The 21,323-nt window shown below is 43.3% G+C and overlaps 1 protein-coding gene across 1 annotated transcript in view; it reads left to right on the forward strand.

Moving 5' to 3' along the window:
• The window catches only part of LOC116319833 (ankyrin repeat and fibronectin type-III domain-containing protein 1), a 155,988-nt gene extending 135,585 nt beyond the window's left edge, over positions 1 to 20,403 (forward strand). The window contains exons 13-24 of the mRNA XM_031739275.2: positions 2,909 to 3,016; positions 5,107 to 5,206; positions 5,732 to 5,864; positions 5,959 to 6,078; positions 6,176 to 6,391; positions 11,330 to 11,496; positions 11,624 to 11,774; positions 13,325 to 13,493; positions 13,634 to 13,800; positions 13,951 to 14,158; positions 14,282 to 15,015; positions 15,100 to 20,403. Coding sequence (XP_031595135.2) covers positions 2,909 to 3,016; positions 5,107 to 5,206; positions 5,732 to 5,864; positions 5,959 to 6,078; positions 6,176 to 6,391; positions 11,330 to 11,496; positions 11,624 to 11,774; positions 13,325 to 13,493; positions 13,634 to 13,800; positions 13,951 to 14,158; positions 14,282 to 15,015; positions 15,100 to 15,408 — 2,582 coding nt within the window. The 3' untranslated portion in view covers positions 15,409 to 20,403. The remainder of the gene's footprint in view (positions 1 to 2,908; positions 3,017 to 5,106; positions 5,207 to 5,731; positions 5,865 to 5,958; positions 6,079 to 6,175; positions 6,392 to 11,329; positions 11,497 to 11,623; positions 11,775 to 13,324; positions 13,494 to 13,633; positions 13,801 to 13,950; positions 14,159 to 14,281; positions 15,016 to 15,099) is intronic.
• The last annotated feature ends 920 nt before the right edge of the window (positions 20,404 to 21,323 follow it).

Here is a 21,323-nt window from a genome sequence, read left to right on the forward strand (position 1 = left end):
TGAAAGGACTCTTCTGATTGTTGCAGATGCAAAATGCACCTTTTGTAAGAGCGTGAGCATAGGTAGCATTGCTGTGGGCACACTGGCACGCTCGTGGCACATCTGGAGAACACATGAACATGTTTGTCCTCATCAGCACACAGTGTTTTTCAGCAAGTTTGTGAAACTAGGCTTCCCCCTCTCCTTTTTTTTTTTCTACTGTCCCACCGCTCTCCCTCCCCTCTCCCAGAGCTAATTTCGATGTTGCGTGTTTGTGTTTTCCATTTGGGCCTACCACTGGAAATATTTGCATGTCTGTGCTGTAGCGCGCGGCGCGGCCCCAACAGTGGGGGCCTTATACCGGGCCGTGGACGCCCATTAAAGGGCCCGCTTGTCTTGTCGGGACAGGCACCTTTCCGGGAATAGAGCTCACCGTGTTTCAGCCCCACGCACCCCCCGGGGGGCTCCAGGAGAGGGAGTGGGGGGTGGGTTGGAGTTGATGTTGGTTGGGGGTGGGTTATCGTTGACACATCCTCTGGTGCTAAAGCATAAGGGAGAAGGATTTCTGCAGAGCTGGTCATCTATGAGCAGAGACGGCCAAGTGTGTGTTTGTAATACAGTGTACTGTAAGTAGGTGTTTTTGTGTAAGTGTGCCTCCATCACAGGGAAAGACGAAACACACAAAGACAGAGGAATGAGAATGTTTAGCGTTTTGGGGGTACAGTTAAGTTTGTGGTGCATTAACGTTCCTCAGATGCTGTCAAGGTGGCAGGAGCACTACATCAGAATCTCTGTGCACATGTTCAGTCCTGAACCCAAAATCAGTGGTGCTCAGGGGATCTGCCTGTCCAGCAGAGAGTATGACTATATGTATAATAAGTATAATTTATACAAAATAAGTGCTGTTTTTACTAAAAATGTAAATTGCTGAGAGTTTATTAATTACCTGTAATTTTAACATTCCATAACTGATAACAGTCCACTACTAAAACAGTCCACTATCAGCTTAGTTTCCTTCTTCTCACTAGCCTCTGGTTATAAAAGCCAGTGAGCTTTCAAACACAAAATACGAAGTAACTGACAACCCTAAAACTCAATTATATACCAGTTTAGTTTGTAATAATAATAATATGTCAGCTCATCTCTGCTAATTTTCTTACTAATTTTTCTTTTATGTTAAGTACATTCAGCTTATATGTAGTGAAATGTCCAATATAGACAAAATGGCCATTGCCATTCGAAAAGCTCAAGTAAGGTGGTACTATAAGCCAGGGGTGTCAAATATAAGGTCTGGGGGTCGGAATCGGCCCAGCAACAACTCCAATCTACCCCACTTGACGGCTTTGGAAAGTATGGAGAGCAGATATTTTTTTGGACTTTTACCTGTCTTTTTATAAGTTTTACAGGTTTTCCTGACCTCCCCCACAGCCATTCATACTACACCGATATAGTTGAGTAATAAGTAAACAGTTAAATGACAAAAACTTTCTTGTTTTTCAGTGTCCAAAATAGAAAATTTGTTTAAGAAAAGACCATTTTCATAAATCAACAATAATTTTGTTTTATTAAAAAAACCTGCTGAACCAAACATTAATGTTTGTACCACGTTTCATGACAGTACAATCGACAGTTTTGCACTAATTTAAAAAAAACCCGTGAAATAAGATGTTAGCCTGAGTGGCACAGTGTTAGAGTGGTTACCATTTGGTGTTGCTGTTATACTGTAGGCTTTTTTTTCTCTCAGTGGAGTTTGCAAGTTCTTCGATTGCCTGAATAAGTTGCTGGTGGTTCTACCTTGCCTGTAGGTATATTGATTGTCTCTCTGTGTTAACCCTGAGATGGACTTATAAGCTGTCCAGGGAGCATCCAGCCTGCTTTTTGACCAGGCTTCAGCACCCTGTGACCCAACTGGGGTAAACAGTCAAGGTGATGGATGGATGGATGGATGGATGGATGGATGGATGGATGGATGGATGGATGGATGGATGGATGGACGGACTTAAAACCACATGATGTCGCCATAGGGCCATAAATATTTGTATAAATTTTGATCACAGTACAACTAAAAAATGCTAAAAAAGCTAACTCTAGACCAATGTGTGTGAATGAACCAGTACCCTAATTTCGTCGTGTTGGTTTCCGCTAAAAAAACAACTATTATGTATCAGCTCTGTGAGTCTTGATAAATATACACTCACGGCCACTTTGTCAGTTACACCTTGAAATCCTTTTGGCTTCAGACCTGTCACATAGATTCAATAAGGAGCTGTAAACATTTCTCAGAGAGTCTGGTGACATGACAGCATCACAGAGTTGCTACAGCTGTCTCTGCTGATCTGGTGACTGTGGAGGCCGTTTAAGTATAGCGAAATCATTGTCATGTTAAAGAAACTAGTTGATTTGAGCTTAGTGACACAGCTGGAGACAGCTATCAGAAGATGAGTACCCTGTGGTCATAGAGGGATGGACATGGTCAGCAACAATAATCAGGTGGACTGTGGAGTTTAAAAGTTCAGTTGACAAGAAAGCGTGACAAGAAGATGTCTCCCACCCCATTACCCCACCAGCAGCATCATAACCCAAGGATACAAGGCAGGTTGGATCCATGCTTTCAGAACTCAACGGACTAGGAAACATTTTTCAAATCTTCTCTGGGAATTATAGCTTCAATTTCTTGTTCTTAGTTGACAGGGGCGTTCTGCTGTCATCAAGATCCAGTCTGTTGTTCAAACAGAGATGCTCTTCTGCAAACATTGGTTGTAACAAGTGGTTATTTGAGTAACTGTTGCCTTCCTATTAGTTTGAACTTCAGCAGGTCGTCTACATGCCAAAATCCATAGATTTGCCACTACGTGATTGGCTGATTAGATAATTGCAGTAACAAGTTGTTGTATAACAGTTTTTCTTTCTTTATTTCGTCTCCCTGCAGGTTGGAGGGACATTGATGGCCGAGCTCCACGTCAGAGAGGACAGAAGGAGGCACTGGACCAGCTACTTGGGCAGATAAAAGAAGCTCACCGCAACTGTGTCTGCCATGGTATCAACAACTTTTTTGACCAATTTGAAGTGTTTGTTTTCCCCCAGAAAGACTAAAAACTAATATGAGAGCTTGAAGTATTTGAAGCCCAACCAAATTTCAAAGGTGTTTTAAACTTAATCTTAAGATCAGTGTTTAATACTGGCACGACTTCATGCTTCATGAGCATTTTTTTTCCTGCGCAAAGAAACACAACGATGCAGAGTTTAAATCACAGGTGTAGCAGGTTGCTGTGTTTCATCTCAGCATGACAGACACTTTACAATCTCAGGCCGTACATATTAAGGTGACATGTCGCCTCAAAAATAATACCCTCCCGTCTGTCTCTGCAACCCCCCCCCATCCCTCACGAGTCTTTCCATGACTCAGCCGTTCCTCGGCTGAATACCTCTCCCTCTCTGTGACAAAATGCAGATCAGCTTCTCTCACACTCAAGCTGTTTATATCCCTAAACACTGCTGGCTGTAAGCTGGTCCCATAAGTGTCAAAACCTGTCCACACTGCCTCTTTTTACATGACGGCAAACTGCACTTAGCCTTGAGCAAGTTGTCCCTCTTTTTCTCTCACACCCACACGCCCAAACACACTCGGCCACTTACTATTGTCCACTGTGGCTAGACCATATTTGCAACAGGGCAAGATGCAATATAATAGCCGGTATTGAGTGGCTCTTGGTTCTTCAGACGGTGGCTGATTGAGTTTGAGAGTTCAGACACGGTAGTCGAGGTGGCGTGTCCTGGGGTCATGTTTGTTATTCCTGTAAGAGACAAGTCCCGGGCTGGAGTCTGGAGAGGGCATAAATTAACACTGACTACTGCTGCCTCCCCCTCTCGCCCCCTGCAGCCCACCAGTCGCCCTGTCTACTGTCCTCACATATATACACACACATAAAGATAGACAGGCTCACACACGGGTACGCGTGTACACGAGCAGACGCAAATATTCAAGTACATGCTCTCGCTTTCAACTCTTGACTCCCCTACATGTCCATGTACGCACCCCCCCGCCATCGCAGCCCGGCTCAAAGCCCACACCACCTTCTCCCTCTTGTCCAAACACTATTAATTAAACTGTGAAAGAAGCCTTGACTAACACAGGCACCCCAGCAGTCAGCCCTACTTGTCTCTCTTACTCAGTGTCAAAGAGCGACTGAGGCCTGGCAAGGCTGGAGCTGAACAGAGTCGCGAGTGGAGCGAAATTTGGGGAGGTGAGAAGGGTCGAATGGTGCTTTTTTTTCTGGTTACTACACCTCAACTCATCCACCTGAAGAGAAAATTAGTTCTTGTTGGGCCCTGAATGGGGAGATTTATTGACTTTAAGTGGCTTGGGGCTGGAGTTACCTCACCTGTGGGGAGCTGGGCAGGGGGGGTCTGTAAAGGGTTTTGGGACTCATGGTTTCTAATGAGTGGGGAGGTGCGTTATCTCACCAACAAGCACCCTTACAAACGCACACATATAGATATGCATTCACCTCTCTCGCTCTGGCCTCCAACCCCCTCCTGGTCCACTAAAAATAAACACGTCCCCGCAGACTTGACTGGCCTCCCCTGTAGGTGAGCGGCGAAGGGTTAAGACACATACAGACGTACACACACACAAATTACGACAGCTCCTTGACTCTGCGCGTATGGCTGTTGCTCAAGGCTTGCCATGCTCCAGCAGCTATAGCGTGTACAGGTAAACACACACAGACACGCACACATGTACACACAGCTCCTCTGGGACCTGAGAGTAAGCAGTTCCCTTTAGGCCCATACTCTGCTGTTGGCAGCCAGCTTGACTGTCAAATGGTACCGCACCACTGGAGAGCACGTCAAGAAATATTCCACTCTGACCGCGATGTTGGATGTGTCAGGTTTGTTGTCAGTTAGGTAACTCTGGTAACAGCCTGCCACTGGGCTTAGTTAGGACAGGAGTAGACACCAGTTTAGAGAGAAAACCAGTCAGAGTCACGGCTCTATCGTGTCTGGTATGCTATTTGTGATTTTAAGCATCAAGGGCATTGGAATAGTTATTCAGGTAATCTGACTCTGTTGTTGCTATGGAATTAGCTTAATCCTTTCTGTTTTTTCCTGTGTTTTTTCACACAGAGCAGTGCAAAGCTCCGCCACAAAGCAGGAAGCACTCGGTGTCCAAGAGCCTGCGGCACCTTTTCCAGCCCACCAGCAAATTTGTCAAAAGCTTGAAAAGGTAGAAGAGAGTTTATCCTTGAAGTGTGGCGTAAAAATGAGAGCACTCCATGTCCTAGGCTTTTAACTATATGTCTAACAAATCTGGTATGTCATTTGTCATTTGATTTTTACACTCTCCCGCCAGATTTTTAGCTCAGGTTTATTTATATAGCATCAAATCACAACAACAGTCACCTCAAGGTGCTTTATATTGCAAGGTAACCCCCCTACAATAATAGAGAGAAAATCCCAACAACCAAACTACCTCCTATGAGCAAGCACTTGGCGACAGGGGTAAGGAAAAACCCCCTTTTAACAGGAAGAAACCTCCGGCAGAACCAGGCTCAGGGAGGGGCGGCCATCTGCTGTGACCATTTAGGGTTGAGGGGAGGAAGACAGGATAAAAGACACACTGTGGAAGATAACTTTTTACGATTTACATTTAGATAAAACAGCAAAGTACTGATTCTAGTGTTTTTTACATTTAAACGTTCAGAGCTGTATTAAATACTCATACACACATTTTTTCTGCCTTTCCTTCCAGAGGTCTCTACCTGGCGTCCATATTCTACAGAGATGACAACGTGTTGGTGACTCCAGAGGAGCAGATTCCTATCGTGGAGATTGAAGATTCATATTCGAGCTCACTGATGCAGGACTTTCTATGGTTTACTAAGGTGCATGGACCACAGTTTAACTTGACAGTGACATATCACTGCATTTGCACAAGTGATTACAATACCCCTTTTTATGATTCCTATCCCTCAACAGGTGTCCTATCTATGGGAGGAAATTTCGTGGCTGCAGCAGTGCCTCGGTCCTTCCCAGACGTCGTGTTCATGCACTCTGCAGACTCGCCTCAAGATGCTGCAGGCTGTCTCCCATCTACAGGTAGTCTAATAGTTTTATGAGTAAATTATGGTGCCTGTGATCATATGAGCTTAGTCTGAAACATTTTAGGAAATATTATCTGATGTCTTTTTATCAGGGAGCGCTGGGAACCCAGGATCTTGGTCAGGTATATTTTGAGCCCATCAAAGACAAGCACGGTAACGCCCTGTTGGTGCTGCTGAAGGACATGAATGCCTCTCCCAACCTTGACGGAGTACGCTGGACGCAGCTTTGTAAACTACAGCTCCAACGAAAATCGATATCATCCCCCGAAGAGCCAACTGCGCTGGACATGCTCCTCATCACACTTCACGTGAGTCCGGCAGGTCTTAAGATATTACTGTGTAATTGTGTAATTGTAACGTGTAATTGGCTCACACAGAAATATTAAAAAAAAATAATCAACAAGCGGTTTCCAAACAGAAACCAAAACTCAGAAATAACAGAAAACAGTGGGACCATGACAACAGGCATCTTTGTAAACAGTATCTGCATGTGAATGTGCAGAATCGGGACATACAAGATGAAATCTTACACAATCTTACCTCTCATGTCAGGTATGTGTTGTCCAGGTATCCACTCTCTTCAAAACAAGTTGATTGGCTCCCATATTGTAGAGAAGTGGGCTGGCAGTGATTAGGAGTTACCTCAGTTTTGTACATTGGGCTATTTTTTTGCTTTTGTTTTGGACAAAGAACGCTTCCACAGCAGTTTATGTTGCGTTTATGTTACCCGAGGATGTGGCCAGATCAAAGCACGTCGAATAAAGGGCTTTGTCGACAACAAAATGCCCCGAAACATGTATTTAGTGGAATCGCTGAGGCTCTCATTCACAGAAAACCAAACACGGCCTGACAGACATGAGGCACCGAGGCAGAAACAATAGGACTTTAAATTGAAATCTGCTTCCAATTACAAGTTCTGTTTGTGCAGACACCCTTTATTTAGACAAACATTAATCACCGTGACTCTGCTCTTCCATTTGTCACTGTCGTTATTAGGCCATTCAGCATACTGAACAGACTTGTCATCAGATTGATTAAAATGCCAAACGTCAGGTCCATCCGTGACAGCACAACATGTAAACGTAACCATGTTGAAGTCGCTTTACGTTTTAAAGCCGCTTATTCAGCAAGTAGCAGTTTAAACTTTCAGCATGTTGGAGACGATGATGATCTAACCGTGTAACTGTTGTTATTTAGTGTTATATAACTAATTCTGTGTGGCTGTTTTGTTCAGCAAAAAAACCCAAAAAACAATCTGGAAGTAAACCACAAGTTGATTTTGTCTATATAACCTAGTAAACCTGATGCCATTGTTGCAATGCTGTTTGGTCTCCAAAGCACACTGGTTTGGTCCCGTGGTTCCAAAACAATGGCGAAGATTCCCTTTGGCAAAACCACAGCTCACTGAAATATTTGTTTTGTGGCCAGTTATGAACAAATTATATGATGAAATGCGAAAAAATGTGCTGATGGGCTATTCTGCAGGACCGACTTCCACTTTAAACACGCTGGAACAACATGAAAAGCATCCAAAACTAACTGAACAGCGAAACATAAAAACAGGACTACTGAATGAGAGGATGCTCACGGAGAAAAAATTAAAAGCACAGTCATCATGTAATTCACCCCGTTCAACACTTACTTTACTGGTTGTTACTTTCATAAAGTTAAAAATTACTTCTATAAGGAAAAAGATACTGAATTCCACATTTTTAGTTCAGTTTAGGAGGAAATTCCACCATACAATGCTGCTATTTTTACCCCCTGCACACCCTTAGGTCATGCAGAGTGACAACAGTGTTACAGCCATGCTACTTTTGGAACAGGAACAGCCCAGAGTCTGGTAGAAGTTTTTTCCAATTGCAGAGCACCAAATCACAGAGATGAACTGATGATGATTTATCCTAGCATTGTCAGTGAACATAAGTGGACGCCAAACACTGAAGGTAAAAATGGTATTTAGCCATAACATGTGCCTGGTTCTTTTTTGCTCTAAAAACAAAACCGCAGCTTATACATAGTTTGGCTGACCCTTTGAGTCTGTAAACAGCTAACAGTAACACTGGACTGATTAAATACATTTGGCACATTAATTGTGGCAGACTATGTCTAAAAATGTACTAGAATACAAAAATCACTGATGTACAGGGTGGGCCATTTATATGGATACACCGTAATAACATGGGAATGGTTGGTGATATTAAAGTCCTGTTTGTGGCACATTAGTATATGTGAGGGGGGAAACTCCTCAAGATGGGTGGTGACCATGGTGGCCATTTAGAAGTCGGCCATCTTGGATACAACTTTTGTTTTTTCAATAGGAAGAGGGCCATGTGACACATCAAACTTATTGGTAATGTCACAAGAAAAACAATGGTGTGCTTGGTTTCAACATAACTTTATTCTTTCATGAGTTATTTACAAGTTTCTGACCACTCATAAAATGTGTTCAATGTGCTGCCCATTGTGTTGGATTGTCAATGCAACCCTCTTCTCCCACTCTTCACACACTGATAGCAACACCGCAGGAGAAATGCCAGCACAGGCATCCAGTATCCGTAGTTTCAGGTGCTGCACATCTCGTATCTTCACACCATAGACAATTGCCCTCAGATGACTCCAAAGATAAAACTCTAAGGGGGTCAGATCGGCAGACCTTGGGGGCCATTCAACTGGCCCACGACGACCAATCCACTTTCCAGGAAACTGTTCATCTAGGAATGCTCGGACCTGGCGCCCATAATTGTTATGTGAAGGCTGTGTGCAGGCAGGAGTGGTAGTAGGAGGACCCAATGTGCAGACACTCGGAGGCGGAAAGTAACTCAAACTCAGATTTATTGCAAAACTCAAAAGGTAACAAACTTGCAAATAAACTTACTCAGACGGAACACACAGCAAGAAGAGGGTAGATCGTGACACGGACACAGAGAAACACAGGGCTTAAATGGTCGATCTGATTTCCTCGTGTTGGTGTTGGTCCCAGATCATCATGAAAATGTTGTTCCAGGATCAACATTGCAAGTGACCAATCAGAATGTTGTGACATCATACTTTTGCGACTTCGGGAAAAACCGCAGTAAAACAAAAAACTGTACTTAAGCTGCGAGAAACCGCCTCTGTCCGCCGATCAACGGACCCTGACCCTAATCCTAACCCTAACCTTTTAATAAACGGTAAGCAGGATTGATATTGTCCTTGCAACACTGGAATTTCATAAATGCAAGAATGGCCTGGCGCGCAAAAGAATAACGCCACAACATTCTGATTGGTCACTTGCAATGTTGATCCTGGAACAACATTTTCATGATGATCTGGGAACAACACCAACACGAGGATATCAGATCATCCGTCCTTAAATACACAGAGGGAGCAATCAGGGAATGGGCAACAGGAGGGAAACACAACTGGGGCAAATCAGGCCTAACGAGACAAAGGAAGCACAACCAGACGCATTAACATCAGACATGGACCTTCAAAATAAAACAGGAAACAACACAGACTGAACCAAAGACACAGACTCACACGCAGGCACTGGAACAGAGGGAACCGAGACGTAAACCATAAGACAGAACACAGACCAAGAAACCAAAGACTAGAAATGATAAATAATATAACAAACTCAAACCTCTGGGTCAACGACCCAGGCATCCTAACAATAATGTGGTGGTGCACCATCTTGCTGGAAAAACTCAGGGAACGTGCCAGCTTTAGTGCATAAAGAAACACATCATCATGTAGCAATTTCAAATATCCAGTGGCCTTGAGGTTTCCATTGATGAAGAATAGACCCACTATCGTTGTACCCCATATACCACACCAAACCATCACCTTTGTTGGTCCAACAGTCTTGGAGGGATCCATCTAATGTGGGTTAGTGTCAGACCAGTAGTGGTGGTTTTGTTTGTTAACTTCACCATTCACATAAAAGTTTGCCTCATCACTGAACAAAATCTTCTGCGTGAACTGAGGGTCCTGTTCCAATTTTTGTTTTGCCCATTCTGCAAATTCTGTGCGCCAATCTGGGTCATCCTCATTGAGATGCTGCAGTAGCTGGAGTTTGTAAGGGTGCCATTTGTGAGTAGCTAATATCCACCAAAGGGATGTTCCACTAATGCCACTCTCCAGTGACATGCGGCGAGTGCTACGCTGTGGGCTCTTGCTGAATGAAGCTAGGACAGCCACTGATGTTTCTTCATTAGTGACAGTTTTCTTGCGTCCACATTTTGGAAAATCCAACACTGAACCAGTTTCATGAAACTTAGCAAGCAGTTTGCTAACTGTAGCATGGGAGATGGGTGGTCTCGTAGGGTGTCTTGCATTGAAATCTGCTGCAATGACCCGGTAACTGCGTTCACCAGATATCAACACAATTTCGATCCGCTCCTCACGTGTTAACCTCTTCGACATGTCAATGACTGTGACCAAAGAGAAACTTGTAAATAACTCATGAATGAATAAAGTTACGTTGAAACCAAGCACACCATTGTTTTTCTTGTGACATTACCAATAAGTTTGATGTGTCACATGGCCCTCTTCCTATTGAAAAAACAAAAGTTGTATCCAAGATGGCCGACTTCTAAATGGCCACCATGGTCACCACCCATCTTGAGGAGTTTGCCTCCTCACATATACTAATGTGCCACAAACAGGACTTTAATATCACCAACCATTCCCATGTTTTTACGGTGTATCCATATAAATGGCCCACCCTGTATATTCCCAGCAGGGAGGTCAAGTTAGGACTGGCCATTTCTAGTCAATGCTAGTCGACAGAAGTTAGAAGATACACATTTAATGGCTAATGGCTTGATAATGATTGCTATCAGCTTGTCATGAGGAAGGAAGCCAAGTGCTAAGCTCTGGTTGATGAGGCCATTACCTCATTTCCCATTAAAGAACCGAGGAGAACCATTGAGGAGAATGGAGCTCAAGAAGGATGTGGCTGGCCAGAGCTTCCTGGCTAACCTTGTCTTAGATGTCTCAGGCGATGTATACGGTTGAAGGATGTTATCCCAGTTACATTGAGATACCAGCTGAAGATGCGGAAGGATTCCCAATACAGTGAGCATTTGGGCCACCTTGCCCACAAGGCTATCACGCCCCTTAGTCTAGTTTCTTTTAATAAAAGACATGCAGACTGCATTACGTCTTAAATTTACTCTGTATTTCCATCTTGTGTATGTGTGTGTTAGTGGTATTAAAATGCAATGAAAAGTCTTAAAGGACACCCTGTCTGCTGTTTCCAGGAGAAGCTGGCGTACCACAGGCGTAGCAGGAAGCTTTTGTCTCCAGGCTTATATCTGGGCTACCTGAAGTTGTGTACATCGGTGGAGCAGATAAGAGCACTGGTGCCCCAGAAACTCCCCAACGTGCTCTGTCATACCAAAATTCGAGACAACAGCAATGTGTCCAGGTTGGGATCACGCATCACTTAATGTGTAATTGAATTGCGGTCTTCCTGGTTAGGCTGATAAATTTCAAGAGCAAGAACTAAACTAAACTAGCAAAACAATAAAAGCGTTGTTTCTGTGATATTTCAGAGAGGAGTGGCAGTGGCTTCAGGCCCTCAGCTCTCTGGAGGAATCACTGGAAATGGACCATGATGTACAGAGTGCTCCTCATCGCCTCCTACAGGACCTGCGTAATGCCATCAAGGACCTGATAGCTCACATCAACATTCCTGGCAATCAGGTTAGAACAAGACAACTGTACCTATTTAGTGAATGAGTCCACAATTTGTTTAGTAAAACTGATTTTGACTGATGCGTAGAACCTGGGGAAGCATACAGCGAGTCAGGCAGCAGCAGCAGCACAAAGCTCTTTAAAATGACTCCAGTGGAAATTGAGGCAGCGCTGGTTAGACCACTAATTCTACATGATTTCTCTAAAAGAACATGGTTTGAATTCCTGCACAATGGCAGTCATTGTCCATTTGACTTTTCCCACCAACTGTTCAAATGGAGGAGCGCCAGCACCATAAACTTCACTGCTATTAAAAGTTACATGACTATGAAGATAAATATGCACTGTGTTGATACATACACACTGTCACAATCTTGAGCCGCCTGCTATTTCTTTGTATTTTGCTAGAAAAATCGGACATTACATTCAAAGCTCTTCTTTGCATGTTGGCTACTTTTTGTTCCATTCTGTCAAGATGACCCCACACATCACCAGACACATCCCTTTACTTTGGTGTCTTTTTTAATGCTTGAATGATCCACAAGTCAGTGTTAAGTGGCTTAACAAACAAAACAAAATTCCTCTGAAAATGGTCAGGACTAAAAATGAGTGAAAAAGCAGCCAATGTCCAAAAAATGTTTGAAAGACCTTCAGGAAGCTTGAAGAACTATTGCTCAAAGTCTGTTATTTAACTGTTATAAGAATGAAGAACTGGAGACTTAAAGGTATGAATCACTCATGCAGGGAAATCTTTGTAAATCAGTCTGAAGTGTAAGAGTGTGATGAGGTAACCCCAATGAGGTCGCTTTTTGTTATATAAGGTTTTTTATTGGTTCCTAATTCTACTATTAAAATACTGAAACGTATAAAATTGATTGAAATAGCACTCTATGATCCATACTCTGTAACTCTTAATTTACTTGAGCTCAATTACTTGATCTTTACTGCTGTTTATCAAAGGAAAGTAGAAATGACCACTATTACAAGCTCCCAGTTGTAGGATTTCTTTAAGTTACAGAGAGAATCTCATTGGATGAGGGTACAGTGACCTTGAATATTGACCTCCAGAACCAACACAGCAAAGTGTTTACGCCCAACGGGTTGTGGCAGATAGCTATCCCTGAGCCTGGTTCTGCCAGAGGTTTCTTCCTGTTAAAAGGGAGTTTTTCTTTCCCACTGTCGCCAAAATGCTTGCTCATATGGGGTCCTATGATTGTTGGATTTCTCTGTGATATAATAGGGTTTACTAAACACTTAAGGCAACTGTTATATAAATAGAACTGAACTGAACTGAATTGAACATTTTGCCAAATTAAATTTTCTGTCCGTGAGACTTAATGTTCACAGACAGGATGCCAAACAACCTGAAAACAATTCCTCTGCCACAAAGTTCTTGTACACAAACAACACTGCATATATATTAAAATGAAAGCTTAAGATTTAAATATAAATATCTGCGTTATGTCACATTTTTACAGTCCTAAAGGACTTCAATTAAGCGTACATCGATACCTGTGGAGCCAGAGACCCACCGAGATCACCACTCTCTTTGTGTTTAGGCACAGGACTTCCGTATCTACAGCCAGGAAGTGTTGGAGTTTGGGGAGAAAGTGTGTTTCCTCCTCCTCCTGCCACCTTCAGATGAAGTCTGCACGGCTCCCGGTCAGAATAATCCATACTCCCCGCGCTCCGGCTTCCTCACACTGCCGCTGCAGATCTTTGAATTGGGTTAGTTTATAAAATTTTATGCAGTATTATATAAAAGAAATATTTGACCAACTGCTGTTACTGTATGTGTTTCTCTATTTATTGGCAGAGGATTTTATATTTCTTTTTTTGGGTCTTATTGGATTTCTTTTCTTCCTCAGTGCACTTTAATGCCTATTGCCCCAGTTTCATCGGCCAGTACTGCAGGGTGTCCGCCTTGCTGGAGCTGGAGTCCCTCATGTCTCAGCAGGCACTACGGGAGGCCTTCTCTGAAGCCGAGCTCCTCGTTGCCAAGAAGAAACACCAACAAGTTCAGGAACACATGCAGGTACGACATACTGTCAGCATATCAGCTATTTTTGATTTATCCCAGCCTGTAGCATAATCTAGGTGTAAATATCCCATTATAATGCACAATCCCAGAGTAGCACAGTATTAGACATCACTGTAACTTGTAATCTTAATAACTTTCCCAAAGCAAATGGAGGAGGTGTGGCGGGATGTGAGATGGATTATGGATGCCTTGCAGTACGCCCGCTACAAGCAGCCGACAGGAGGCATCTCTGTAAGCTGGATAATTGACTTCTCTAAAGAGGTGATGCCTGACAAGCCTCCCTCTACCTCATCTCAACCAGACTTCATGCCCTCCCCTATGCCTTCACCCGAACGCTGCCGCAAGCACTCAGGTCAGAAACATGTCTGATTCGTGTGGGTCCAAAAGATATTTTTTGTACATAAGCCATTTTTTTAAACCAGAAAATTTGATATTGTGGAATTATTGTACTCATTTATAAATTTCTTTCTTTTAGATTTTGCTGGACTCTCAGATGAGGAAGGCTCCTCTGAAGTTTTCCTCACTACTGACAGTGACTATGACTCCAGTCGTGCCCAGAGCCCCCGAGAGCTGGACCTGTTGCCCCCTTCCCCTCTCTCATCCTCTGCGCCCCTGGAGCCCCGTGGTTTCCTGCGCATCGACGGGGGCGGCTCAGGAGGAGGAATGCATCTCAGCGGGGGTGGACGTGGAGGGGGAGCTCTGCGGGATTCCACACCAGACGTCCTCCAAGCATCAGAGTCGCAGCACGGCAGGGAAGGAGAGAGGTGTGGAGGAGGTGGAGGCTTTCGATGTGGAGGAGAAAGGCGAAGGGGAGCTCCGGAGCTGTTTGACAGTGACTTCATCCTGCCCAGCAGGCAGATTGAACTTTTGCACATCACAGAGAAGAGGCAGGCCTTCTGCGTGAGGACCAGCAGTCTGGAGTTCCCTTCCAACACATCCGCCCACCAGCAGCCTTACTCCTACCACACTACTTGCCCTTCACCTTCCACTTCACCGCAGCGAAGATGGCACCGGCCCTCATCAGTGGACCGCTGCTGTTCCGCTGAGCGCTGCCTGTCACGGCTTCCGCCGGCACGCACATTATCAGAAGACAGCGGCACTCAGAGACTCGCCTCACCATCACCTGCTGCTCTCAGGAAAGGCTGTCACGCCACACTCAGAGTCTACCCGCAGTACCGCACAGGTCTGCCAAAGGAGACCAGCGTCAAGGTATTGATTCATTTTCCAGGGATTTTCACTCAGAGCGCCTCGTGTTTGTTTTGGCAAACGCTAATATCTCCTCCTACATTTCAGCTTTGTGTAACTCCAGGCACATCCGCGCGGGAGATGGTCCAGCTGGTGGTGCAGGAGATGAACGTCGTGTCCCGGCGCATGATGGGAAGCAGTGAAAACGGTGACGAACAGGAGCAGTGTGTTTACTACAGTCCTGAACAGCTGAAGCACTTCGGCCTCGTGCTGGTTGTGGACGACAGAGAGAAGTGGTTACAGGACGACTTCTGTCCCCTGGAGCTTCAAAACCCCTGGCTGAGGGGCAAACTTTGCGTTCGTATTAAGGAGTATTCGCCACTAGCCCTCAAACACAGCCGGGCCACCACAGTGTGATACTTCCCAGAAGTGAGAGGGGCAAATTTTAAGAGTTCACCCCGTGCCGAGATTCTGTTTTGATAAACGTACTGAACTGTCAAGCTGTCTGCAGGCTCCTAAACTCTACAATTTTTTCCCTCTCACTGTGTTGATACTGTCTTCGGCTGCAGCTATATCATGTTGTCATATTTTCTGCTGTGTTCTGGTTATCTGAAATGCTACTCCGAGAATCTGTTTCCATGAAATCTGTTCTCCCATACGTAGGACCTTTTTTTTTTTTTTTTGATGAACATCAGAGACCCTCATATGGACACCAAATGAACAATAACAGTAGAACAAAGAGAAAACAGTTTTTTGTGCTGTCAGAAGTCATTGGGTAAAAGATTGTGATGCTGAGCGAGATTAATGGCGCGTCTCTTTGACTTTTGGCGTGATTGACGCCGGCAGATAGAGCCGTGCGTGCTGCCAAAATGACATGGGCAGCATCAGCGCCTCCCAGTCACACGCGGACACGGCTTTTCCTATGAACCCTCTTATTGTGCTGTCGGCTCCAGCCGTCCGGCCCCATGTTCCCAGGATGTGGGCTCTGGACTTAGCCCAGGAGGCAGGAAGGAAGGGGAGAAGTACAGAGGTGGCTGGCGTCTCTGCTCGGGGATGCAATGGACCCGACAATTTGGCCCGTCAGCTTGTCACTCAACTGCTCTTGGCCACTGTACTGTCTAGCAGCAAGCAGCCAAGGAATTGAGAGCATGATAGAGAGTGAGAGTGAGGAAAAAAAAGAGTGAATAGGAAGGAGGGTGGAGGTTACATCACATAAACCCCGGCACTAACTCTGGTGCTCCTTTTCTCCCTTTTGCAGCAAGAAGTCTGCTGTGTAGTAGACTTAGTCACAGTGTAGCTAACCGATATGATCATCTTGTGGAGAAACACAATAAAACCAGCTGATTTGGGTTTTCAAAACAGAGAAAAAACAAGCAATACTTTTTACTCTCTCCTTTTTTTTTGTTATTCTAATTGATGAAGAAAAAAAAGCATGCAAACCTTCCAGATTTGTGCCGAGTACATTTCAAGTACTGTAGTCATGCTGTGCTCAGAGTTAACTAGTTCAGTGTTTTGTTGTGTTTGATTCAGTGGTGTTCCCAGATGCAACAGAAAACGGTGCACTTCAGTCTAGAACAAGTTCTCCCAAAGGGTTGTTAAGAGGCCCACCATTTGTAAGATGCACACTACACAGTATATCCCAAACCATGTCTTACTCTGCTTTAAAATGTGTTACACATGAAACGACTTCAGCAAAGGGACTCAGTTATTTATTTTTTTTACATTTCTACAAAGCGAGACTCGTGACCAACAGATCGAGCCATTCGTATTTGTATTAATAGGAGGCTTTAAGGTTATGTGATGGTCCTACACACAGTTTAGCAGACCACCATCTACATGTTGTTGCAGTTTCCTGTCACCAGGGGGCAGTGTCAAAAATCTGTGGAACACCTGGTCCACAGACTACTCATAGACAGTATAAAAGATGGAAACGGCTACCATAACATCACATTTTAACCTCAAAGACCGATTTACTCAAATTGAGCACTTTTTACTTTACTTACTTTGCTTTTTACTAAATTCATTCACCTGGTAACACACACATTTATACAGTACTCTTATTCGATGCCTAAGCACTAAAATTCACATGCACGCTGAAACTCTGATTTATTAATCGAGGGAAACTTGGAGTTCGGTATTTTGCCCAAAAATGCTTCGGCATACAGATTGCAGGAGCTGGAGATCGTGTCACCGATGTTCCCGAAGTTCTGTCTCCTGCCACCATTGCCATGGGTCTGCCACCAGGTGTGATTGGTGACCCCAAACTCAGCTGCTAAGCACTCGTCAAAAAAAAGTCCATAGCCGATAAACATACCCTGGGTATTGGTTTCTGAAACACCGTACCACCAAGATTTACAAAATGAACTCTAACCAAAATGAGTGACTGAGACCATAAAGTCAGCTGGAAAGTGTTTACAGAGGTCAAGTCAAGTCAGAGAGTTGTTTTCCCAGACTCCTCTATGGGACCAGAAGTCTTTTTGCAACCACAGATAACACCCCCTGGTGGCAGTTAGAAAGAATGCAGGTTTAAAGGACTTTATCTTAGTTTCACTTATCAATACCGGAAACTACCTCCATCTTTTATGCTGTCTGTAAGACTACCATCAGCTTGGTACACCAGCCAGTCCTGGGTTAGACTGACACTATAACCTATGAAGAGCTGAAATGAAATGAGTGCCCACTTTTCAGCTACTCAGTATTCACCCTATATCCCCATTGGGCTGTACACTGTTGGGTTATAGAGGATAGCACACTCTGGTGGACTGCATAAGCTGGATGCCCAAAATTATTCACTCTGCGTAGCCAAATACCTACGCAAATGGATACAGACACGAGACTTTGAATTCTGCATTGAACAGCTGCTCTCAACTTAATTCAAGCATATATTGGTATTCCCATCTGTTCTTGCACTGTAATTCTGGTTGATCAGGTACAATCTCCCACAAAATTTGGGTAACACTTTGTGGGACTACATCACGCAGCACCAATTGGGTCTTCAGCTAGCCAACACAAGGTAGCTTGGTAGTCACATCATGGATTTCAGAGTCATAGACTAATGCTACAATCTTGAGATCAGGCCCAGGTCTGCAACCACTTGGAGTCAGTCGCCATCGGTGATGTCAAAGATGTAAAATTGCAATAAGATAAAGTCATTAGGAATCTATACGGATTATTAGTAACAATACAGTGATTTACTGTGATAAATTGACAAAAATCACATATCTGTTACATCTAGATGCACAAAAATTCTCAATAAACAGAAATAAACATCAGCTACTTACATTCAGAGTTCAGCCAGAATCTCATAGACGAAAATACAAATTCAGATTCCTTCACAAACAATGTTGTTGCTGCTGGTTGGCAATTCAACTACAAAATGACACAGGTGCTTGGTGACGGGTCACAGGCAAATTGCACTCACTGACTGACTCACATTGATGACAACGCATTGATCGTCTGTCTTTGTTTATAATTTACATACCAGTTAGTTGCAAACCTTTGACAATCTGTATGAGAGTGACTGCAGTGAGTCTGAGTCAGACACCAACTGGTTGGAGACAAGTTGCCTCCACCAGGTGACCAGGTGTGCAACCTAGCCTGCAATCAAACGTTGCAAACAAAAAAAAGAAAACAATCAGCACAATCACTGGGTAGCCACTGAATTTTTTTTCCTATTTACAAGGAGGTTACCATCCTATTCTTACTCTAGTGTGACTGAATCACGCTGCACATAGGACAACTTTGACATCAAAAGTATATTTGGGTTTGGCAAAGCGCTCAGTTAAATAAAACGACTGATGCCAAGCGCACATTCTTGCTCCCGGTCTGCAGGTTAAAAAGTAATGGCTGGCTTGTTATGACTTACACTCGTGCACTTAGCAAAGCTGTTGACTCACTAGTTTTTGAAGATGCCCACATCAGAAACTTTTCACATCTCAATTAAATTTAAAAAATTATCTGCTTCACTCAGCTGACTGTATAACTTCTAGTACTGGCTTCTGCTGTATATTGGTAAACTGTGCCAAAGAAGCAGTTCAGTATGAGAATTTGTATATCATTGCCGTGACTGTAATTACCACTTGTGGCCACAGAGGTCACTGTTGCCAATCCTCTGCAAATGTTACATAATGTTCTTAAATCTGCTCTACCTCCAAAATATGACATAAAAAATATTCCTTCAAACTTCTTATCAATCAGAACTTAAAAGCCAGAATGGAGATTTCTTCATTCTAAATTATATTACAATTTCAGCCTTATTTCCTGTAGAAAGCGTTTGGGACTTTGAGAATCCCATACAGGTACAAAACACCATCTTCTTCCTTTTTTTAAATTATAAATCCATTTGTTGTAACTCGGAGATGCTACCAGCAATAATGCTAGCAATCTTGCTAGTCATAAAGCTCCATTGAGAAATTCCCCACGACACATAAATTGTCTCAGCAAAGGCAATTCTCATGGAGACCTGTATTTTTCTTATTAACCCCTATTCATTCTTCATGAATTGGGCCTCTTACCAATCTACACTTTCCCTTTTTTTTTTTTTTTTTAAGATAAACTACTGAAACACTTGAAACACAGCAGTCTGTGCATAGTTTACAGTATCTCATGCTAACAGGAAGTCTTTTTTTCCCTCTCAGCTGTTTTCAGCCTATGATGAATAGGTTTCCTCTTCTAAAATGTCAGCCAAGCTCAGCAACGTCTTACCGTCACAGTGACCTGCAGAATTTTCAAATGTAGCACCAGAAAGGTCCAAAGGAGGAGAGTTTGATGAAGTCGGTGGACCTGGCCTCAGTTACTGTAGCATTCCAGGTTCACAGGATGCCGTTGAAGCTTTCACAGAGGGAGCCAACAGTGGTGTCTTTCAAAGTGTTTACAGACTCGACTTACTTTCCGTACTCCTTTTGTTTACTTGTAACTACTGTATAAAGATGTCTTAAGACAAACTGTTGTTCTAATAAGTTGTAATTGGTTTTACTGATGGCTTGAACTCTTGTGTTAGCGCCTAGATGTCTTCTTTATTCGAACTGTTTAAAGCCGTTTTTACGAGGGCCATCTGCAAAAACAAATCACACAGCCAGAAACTGAACTATGTATATAGACGAACGAGACCAGTGTGGATGAATGTACTGTATCGGCCCTAAATGTGAAAGTAAATGTAAGACGGGTTATCATAACAGAGGTCAGAGATCAGAGAAGTAGCAGGCTGGTTGTTGTTTTTCTTTTTTTCTTTTCAGAATTGTGCTGAACGGGAAGAAATTCCCTTTCCAGTCCAAAAAAAAAAAAAAAAAAAAAGTTAGGCACCATGTTTACAAGGACTTGGCAGATGCATCAGGCAAAGTCATGAAGGAGACATCACGTCACTTTTTTAAAATCTATTTTTATTGAACAATAAATGAATATTACAAAATGAAAGCCTCGGTTGTTTTTGTGGTTTCTTCTCTTGTTATTGCCGCACACAAGTGTAGGAAGCCTCTGACCTTCATGTGTGTCCCGCTGAGCAATAACAACTCCTTTTATGTGATATTACCTTTTTACACTTCCTGTTTCACAGATTGTCCACTCTACAAATAAACTGCGCCACACTTTCCTAGTTTGTGAAAGCTGAAAACTCCGTCAGCGTCACTGACATTTTTAGCTAGAAGGACCAAGCAAGCTTGTATTTCAAGTGTGTGTAGATCTGATTCTGTGGGGCTTATTCTTTTAGTTTGAAGTTTCAGCCGCATGCATGATACATTCCCAAAAGCCATTCATTCATCTGATATGAATGAGGGTGACAAATAGAGGGCTCTTGTTGCTATATTGAAATGACCTCACCGCTCTTTGCCACCCAGTTGATGAAAACTGAATGGTGGGCAGCTGCACTCTGAATCTTAGTCTATAAGTGGAGGGAAGGGCCAAATAAGGCAAACAGAGTGCACTCCCCATGGATGAACAATAAAGTGATTATTTTTATGTATTATTTTTGTATTGACGGGAGTGTTTTTTTGCTGTTGTTTTTGTACAAAGCTTGAATGAAAGTTAAGTTTTAGAAAAGTACTGTGAAGATGTGACAACACGGCCTTCAACAGTTTCAGGGTGACGGTGTGTTACCTGAGCTTTATGTTACCTGAGCTTTATATTCAAAGCATCACGCTTTGAATTAAATTAAAACAAATTCAGCGACAGATTGTTAGTTTTATGAAAAAGAAGAATTCTCTGTGAAAAAAAAAAGACTGTAAGAAAAGTTACCCTAGAGAAGACACAAACAAATTTCATACACCCATTTACAAGCATAAGCTTTATAGTAGTGATGCATTTCAGAATAGATGTCCCCTGTAACAATAGCATTTCCT

This window comes from Oreochromis aureus, linkage group 8 (assembly GCF_013358895.1).
Source record: "Oreochromis aureus strain Israel breed Guangdong linkage group 8, ZZ_aureus, whole genome shotgun sequence".
In the NCBI taxonomy this organism is placed as follows: domain Eukaryota; kingdom Metazoa; phylum Chordata; class Actinopteri; order Cichliformes; family Cichlidae; genus Oreochromis; species Oreochromis aureus.